Source organism: Myotis lucifugus, unplaced genomic scaffold (assembly GCF_000147115.1).
Source record: "Myotis lucifugus unplaced genomic scaffold, Myoluc2.0 scaffold_41, whole genome shotgun sequence".
NCBI classification, from domain to species: domain Eukaryota; kingdom Metazoa; phylum Chordata; class Mammalia; order Chiroptera; family Vespertilionidae; genus Myotis; species Myotis lucifugus.
Genome location: NW_005871089.1, coordinates 2,867,041 through 2,874,322, shown reverse-complemented (window position 1 = coordinate 2,874,322; position 7,282 = coordinate 2,867,041). Strand labels below are relative to the sequence as shown.

The 7,282-nt window shown below is 49.3% G+C and overlaps 2 protein-coding genes across 3 annotated transcripts in view; one reads left to right on the top strand and one right to left on the bottom strand.

Annotated features, from left to right (window-relative positions):
• The window catches only part of SENP8 (SUMO/sentrin peptidase family member, NEDD8 specific), a 30,988-nt gene extending 29,464 nt beyond the window's left edge, over positions 1 to 1,524 (bottom strand). The window contains exon 1 of one of the 2 annotated variants that reach the window (XM_006087827.3): positions 1,127 to 1,524. In XM_006087827.3, coding sequence (XP_006087889.2) covers positions 1,127 to 1,225 — 99 coding nt within the window. In that variant the 5' untranslated portion in view covers positions 1,226 to 1,524. Of the gene's footprint in view, positions 1 to 843 lie in introns of both variants that reach the window. The other variant, XM_023753091.1, reaches the window with a different exon arrangement.
• Positions 142 to 7,282, top strand: part of MYO9A (myosin IXA) — a 395,533-nt gene continuing 388,392 nt past the window's right edge. Inside the window, exon 1 of the mRNA XM_023753167.1 lies at positions 142 to 506. The gene's annotated coding sequence lies outside the window, so the exon portion shown is untranslated. The remainder of the gene's footprint in view (positions 507 to 7,282) is intronic.

Genomic DNA, 7,282 nt, shown 5'->3' with positions numbered 1-7,282 from the left:
GTAGGTTTTTCTTTTCACTGTTACAATTGATCGCGAGATAGCTGTAGAGACATTGAGAGCGTTGTACAAGGTTACACCAGATTCCAGTGGTGGCAGAGGGGGCCTGGCCTCCATTGTGTCTCCCGTGCGCGGGGCCGGGGGCGCGCGGGCAGGAGCCGACCGAGGACCGGGCGCGGTTGATGGTGGCTGCGCAGAGTCCAGCCAGGACCTTGAGAGTCGGCGGCAGAGGCAACCGCGGCACCGGCTGAGGCGGCGGCCCGACGCGTGCTCTCTGGGCGGGGTGCGGCGGGGGCTGTGCCTGCCCAGGCCGGGCGGAGTCTCTCTGACAGGGAGGGGGATGCGCGGCGGCCGCTCGCCCGGACCCTGAAGCAACTGGGCCCACCCTCCCGGAACCCTCCTTGGCCTCCGTCTCTGCTGTCTCCTCCGGCCTCACCCTGGGGCCGAGGGTGGGAGGCAGCTTCCGCCATAGAGGAGGGGCTGTAGTGGCCACCGCAGCGGAGCCCGAGGTAAGACCCGCCTTAGCCACCCAGCGGCCCCGCCGCCGGCCCGGCCCACGTCTCAGTCTCGCTCTTGGGCTCCTGCGGGGCCGCCCGGCCCCGCCCCAGCGGAGACGCCCCAGGAGCGGGTCTGCTCCGGAGCCTCCCCGACTCACGATCCCTGCCCCCGGTCCCCAGTAGACCCCACCTATCGTCTCTCTGACCCGACACCATTCCGGCCCTCCAGCCGCCCGGGCGGTTCGGCCGCGAACCCCCATACTCGCAGCACGCCCCATTAGAACCCTCCTCGGACTCTTAGGATTCTTAAAGGAGCCTCCAGACTCCGTGACATCCTCCCGTGAGCTACCGGATCACAGTTTCTCTGAAGACCCAGTCACGGCCGCCCCCTTACCCATTGCAGCCCCCAGTTCCAAGGCAGATTCATTGCTGCCCACCCCGCTTCCGAGCGGACCGCCCCCTCCCAGGTCGCTCACCGCCAAGCCAACAAGCTATTTCCCTACCCAACTGAGCTTTCACATAGTCTATTTCGTGATGCTCTTCCCTCCGGTAGATCTGGTGTCAGCCACTCTTTAGACACCCCCTTCTTTCCCCACTCCTCTCTCACAGACCTCTCCCTACACAGACCTTACCTTTTTTTCCTGGTGGTGATCCTTTCTTTGGTTGAAAGGGCTTAGCCATGAAATTCTGAAGGGATGTTTGCTTCGTGTGTATTCTCCCCACTTGGTCATAAGGGAACCAACCAACTGACACCCATGTTTGAAGGGTTTAGTCTGGTGCCGTGAAAGGGAGGGAGGGGGAAGAGTATGGAAGCTCAAGGCAGGGTGTGTGTGCTGTTATAAGGTCACACAGCCTGCTTCATATCTTGTGTCTTCTGTAGAACATGTGAGATAGTCCAGAACTGATTTTAGGAAGCTCCATTAAGGATTAAGTCATATTCCACTAATTCAGCGGTTCTCAACCTGTGGGTCGAGACCCCTTTGGGGGTCGAACGACCCTTTCACAGGGGTCGCCTAAGACCATGGGAAAACACATATATAATTACATATTGTTTTTGTGATTAATCACTATGCTTTAATTATGTTCAATTTGTAACAATGAAAATACATCCTGCATATCAGATATTTACATTACAATTCATAACAGTAGCAAAATTACAGTTATGAAGTAGCAACGAAAATAATTTTATGGTTGGGGGGGTCACCACAACATGAGGAACTGTACTAAAGGGTCGTGGCATTAGGAAGGTTGAGAACCACTGCACTAATTGGATGTAACTGTGTCTCCATGTAGTATCATTTGCTTCATCTTGCAGATTTTACAGATCTTTTGTACTGGTTTGAAGGAAACTTTTTTTTATTTGCTGTTTTTGAATTTGCAAGAGAAGTAATATTTATTGGTATAGCTTTCTTTAATCCCTAAAGATTTAATGTCAATTTAATATATTTCTCCTACCTAGGGTTGCTTGCTGTCTTGCTTTACCAAGGAGCAAATACAGTTACCAACAGCTTCTCAGCAGTAGTAAAATCTATATATATAAAAGGCTGATATGCTAAGTGTCCATCCGGGTAATGACGTCACGTAGCAACGCCTGGCTTCCTCTCCCTAGTGACTAGCCTCCTTGGAGTTTCTTCAGCCCAGGAACACGACTTGCTTTATAGCCAAGTGCAAACATTTTACACTTTAACCAAATGTCTGTGAAATGTTTTCCCATGCCTCATCTCATTGATCCTCACAGAAGTCCTGGAGTAGGTAGATGGGAAACTCGGTGGAATCCTATTTCCTTTTCATTAGCTAGAAAACGGAGATTTAGAAAGCTTGGAAACTTGACCAGACTGAAAAGAAGTAAATCATGGACCTTGAAAATGACTTCAGGTTTTCTCACTGCGCAGAATATAGTCAAACACTGCTGCAGTAAAATATTTTACCCTTTGTTCTCCCTGCATGATCTACAATAATAATCTGCTTCATGTTGATATTTATTGCTGTGTTGCTGATAACTACCTGAAAGAGAAGTGGGGTGCTTCATTGGGCTGGAAAAAGTTTAGCTACATCAGAAATAAGGTCTAATTAAGCAAGTTTATTCTATATCCTATCTAATAATAGACAAACATGGTAATTAACCATACCTCCGCTACGCTTCCCATTGGCTAATCAGCAGGATATGCAAATTAACTGCCAACAAAGATGGCGGCCGGCAGCCACGCAGCTGAAGCGAACATGAGGCTGGCTTGCTCCAGTGATGGAGGAAGCCAAGGTTCCCCTCCTGCCTCGGCCCAGCTCTGAGCTCCGGATGCAACAATGTTGCAATTATAGAAGCTAAACAAACCCCAGGTACCTGCTTTCAGCCGGCAGCGGGCTCAGAGCTTAGAGCACCAGTGATGGTAACAGAGTTTCAATTATAGAAGCTAAACAAACCCAGATACCTGCTTTCAGCCAGCCAGGGTCTCAGAGCTGGAGCCGGCTCTCAGCTCTAGTGACAGCTATAGAAGGTAAATAAATCCTAGAATAAAAAAAAAAAAAAAGAGGCTGGGAGCTTCAGTCACCTGCCAGCCTGAAAACGGCCCTCAGCCCCTCACCCAGGCTGGCCAGGCACCCCAGTGGGGACCCCCACCCTGAAGGGGGTGTGACCAGCTGCAAACAGCCATCATCCCCTCATCCAGGCTGGCCAGGCACCCAAGCGGGACCCCCACCCTGATCCAGATCACCCTTCAGGGCAAACCAGCCGGCCCCCACCCGTGCACCAGGCCTCTATCCTATATAGTAAAAGGGTAATATGCAAACTGACCCTAACAGCAGAAAGACTGGGAATCACTGGTCACTATGACACACACTGACCACCAGGGGGCAGACGATCAATGCAGGAGCTGCTCTCTGGTGGTCAGGGCGCTCTCACAGCGGGGAGCTCTGCTCAGCCACAAGCCAGGCTGATGGCTGCCAGTACAGCGGTGGTGGTGGGAGCCTCTCCTGCCTCCTCAGCAGCGCTAAGGATGTCCGACTGCAGCTTAGATCTGCTCCCCGCTGGCAAGTGGACATCCCCCAAGGGCTGCCGGGCTGCCAGAGGGATGTCTGATTGCCATCTTAGGCCCAATCCCCTGGGGAGCAGGCCTAAGCCAGCAAGTGGTCACCCCCGAGGGGTTCCAGACTGCAAAAGGGCACATGCTGGGCTGAGGGACCCCCTGCCCCCGAGTGCACAAATTTTTGTGCACCGGGCCTCTAGTATATATATAAAAGGCTATGTTGACTCACACATGCGCGATACATATAAAGCTCTCGCTGGCACCAGTCGCACGCGTGTGTTTCAATCTGTCATTGTCGATTGTGAATTTGGTTGACACTTCTATTACAGAGAAAGGGCGAATAGCGATATTAAAATATTGTAATTAATTTCCTTTCAGTGTGCACGAATTTGTGCACCGGGTTCTAGTATTGAATAAAATGTTGTTGAAGTTGCACTCCTGAGCTGTAAAGAAGGAAATGTAATGTTACACCAAATGATCAGTGCATAATTTTAATGTTGTAGGGATGACGTGTAGAGAGGTTTTTGCAGTCAGTATATTTAACATTTTTATTTTGTGTGGAACTGAAGAGGGGGATAATCATGTTTAAAACTATAGATAATAATTAGATGGAATATAAAAATCAAAGGGGTTAAAAGAATAGGAAAAAGTTTCTCTTTACCCTCTAACCACCTGTTTTCACTCTTTAGAGGCAAGCACTAATTCCATATCTGTGATATTTCTAGCATATAGAAGCATATACATTTATATTATTAAAACACTAAAGCATCCTGCATACTATATAACTTTTTATCCCCATTTTATAATAGACCCTAGAGACCATTCAACAACAGTACATGTGTTAGTGCCTCACTTGCTAGCTGAATGGTAGTTCCATTTTGGTGGTCGAGATATTTTCAGTCTTTGATTTTACAAACAGTGCTTCATGCTTTTTTAAAAAATGTATCAGTTGTTATATGTATGTTTTAAGTATATTTTAGGATTGGAAAAAATTTCCTGATGATTCTTTTGTGCTGAACCTGCCAAAAAAAGATATAACAAGTAAATTGGATTGATCTGCTGAACTTCCATGGAGTGACTAGCTTTTTTTTTTCTTTTTTAGATATGTTTTTATTGATTTTAGAGAGGAAGGGAGAGGGAGAGAGAGAGAAACATCAGTGATGAGAGAGAATCATTGATGGGCTGCCTCCCACATGCCCCCTACTGGGATCCAGCCAGCAACCCGGGCATGTGCCCTGACCTGGAATTGAACTGTGACCTCCTGGTTCATAGGTTAACACTCAACCACTGAACCACATCAGCCGGGCTGGAGTGACTAGCTTTAATGGTGACTATAGTATTTATCAAATAAGTTACTGGAGGATTTAAAGTAGGGGTCTGAAATGATCAGACTTGCAATTTTTAATGTTTTTATTTATTTATTTATTTTTTAGAGAGAGAGGAAGGGAGAGGGATAGAGAGACAGAAACATTGGTGAGAAAGAAACATCATTGATCGGCTGCCTCCTGCACCCTGTCTACTGGGGATCAAGCCCGAAATCCAAGCATATGCCCTGACCAGGAATTAAACCAGTGACCTCTTGGTTCTTGGGTCGATGTTCAGTCACTGAGCCAAGTCAACGGGGTGAGATTTGCATTTTTAAAAGGTCACTCTGGCTTCAATGAGGAGGGTAGATTGAAGAATAGACAAAGGCTAAAGGCAGGAATATCAGGAAGGCAATTCAGGCAAATGATGGTAGTGGGTCTGGACTTGGGTATTGGGAGTAGACAGGACTAGGTGATTTCAATGGATTTGGGATTAGGGAGAGGGATCATAGAAGATACAATCTAGGTTCTAGCTTGTGGCTTTCACTGATGTGTGGGGATCCATATGAGGAAGGAGTTTAATTTTTATTTTTGTCAAGAAAGAGGAATTCAATTGTAATATGTTGAGTTTGAGTGGATTATACTTCTGTCAGATATAGATGGCCAGTAGGCAACTGGATTTGTGGCTTAAGGTAATTATTAAGTTCTGAGTTCATAGTAATAGATTTTGGAGACACAGGATTTGGATGAGAAAAAAAGATTGTAGGACAGAAACCCAGCATTTACAGTGCAAGTAAAGTTGAATGTCTAAGATAGTAAATTATGTGATTAACCCTCTGAGTGCCAACCAGTATCCTAGGAACTATGCTAAAATTGCCAAGGCATTTTTGCTGATTTTCCTTAGGTGCCATCTGTCAATAAAGAGTGAACTACTAGCATCTAATAGTGACACTGCAGGAGGAGCGCAATAGTGCTCCCGGCACTTTTGGCAAAAGACAGGAGGAGCGTGATCGCGCTCCCCGGCACTCTAGGGGTTAAGTCTTTAAGAAATTTTGTTATTATCTATCCTATATAATAAAAGCCTAATATGCTAAGTGTCCAGTTGTCCAGTTGGCTGTTCCACCAATCAAAGTGTAATATGCTAATGATATGTTAAGGCCGCTCAACTGCTAGCTATGACATGCACTGACCACCAGGGGGCAGACAGTCGACGGGTCAACCAGTTGCTATGATGTGCACTGACCACCAGGGGTCAGACTCTCCGACCCATAGGTTAGCTTGCTGCTGGGGTCTGGCTGATCAGGACTGAGTGAGATGGGCTGGACATGCCCTGGAGCCCTCCTGTGGTCCCTCCCCGGCTGGCCAACCTCCCACATCCCTCCCTGGCCCCAATTGTGTACTGGTGGGATCCCTTGGCCTGGTCTGCACCCTCTCGCAATCTGGAATCCCATGGGGGATGTCGGAGAGCCAGTTTCAGCCTGACGGCGGAACGACCAGTCGCTATGACGTGCACTGACTACCAGGGGGCAGATGCTCAATGCTGGAGCTGCCCTCTGGTGGTTAGTGTGCTCCCACAGGGGGAGCGCTGCTCAGCCAGAAGCCGGGCTCATGGCTGGCATGTGGAGTGGCAGTGGCAGGAGCCTCTCCTGCCTCCGTGGCAGTGATAAGGATGTCTGACTGCTGACTTAAAGCCCCCGAGGGTTCCCAGACTGCGAGAGGGTGCAGGCCAGGCTGAGGGACAGCCCCACCCAAGTGCACGAATTTTGTGCACCAGGCCTTTAGTATCTATATATATAAAAGGCTAAGCGACCGTCGGACCGGTAGCTATGATGCACAATGACCACCCGGGGGCAGATGCTCAATGCAGGAGCTGCCAAGCTGCGGTGACTTGGTAGTGGCGGTTCTCGGGTGACACACCCCGGAACCAGAGAGGAGGGAGCCCAATTCCGGGGTACGTCACCCGAGAACTGCCCTCTTGCAATCTGGGACCCCTTGGGGGATTTCAGAGAGCAGGTTTTGGCCCGATCCCCACAGGCCAGGCCAAGGGACCCCACCTGCCGGAGGGACCCCGCTCACTCCACAGACGCCCATCGAGCTGCAGTGCCAGGGCAGCCGACCGGGGAAGGACCAAGGGAGGTTGGCTCCAGGGCATGTCCAGGCGACTAGCCCAGTCCCACCACGCTGGCCACCTTCTAATTAATATCCTTTCAATGTGCACGAATCCTTGCACCGGGGCACTAGTCTTCTAATAAAAGAGAAACATGGTAATTAGCGTATGACCGCTACCCTTTTCATTGGCTAATCAGGGCGATATGCAAATTAACTGCCAACTAAGATGGCGGTTAACCGCCAACAAAGATGGCGGTTAATTTGCATATGTAGGCACAATGCAGGGAGGCTAAAGGGAAAGCAGGAAGACGCCCCCTGCCACTGACAGTGATCGGAAACCCAGGGGGAGCTAAGA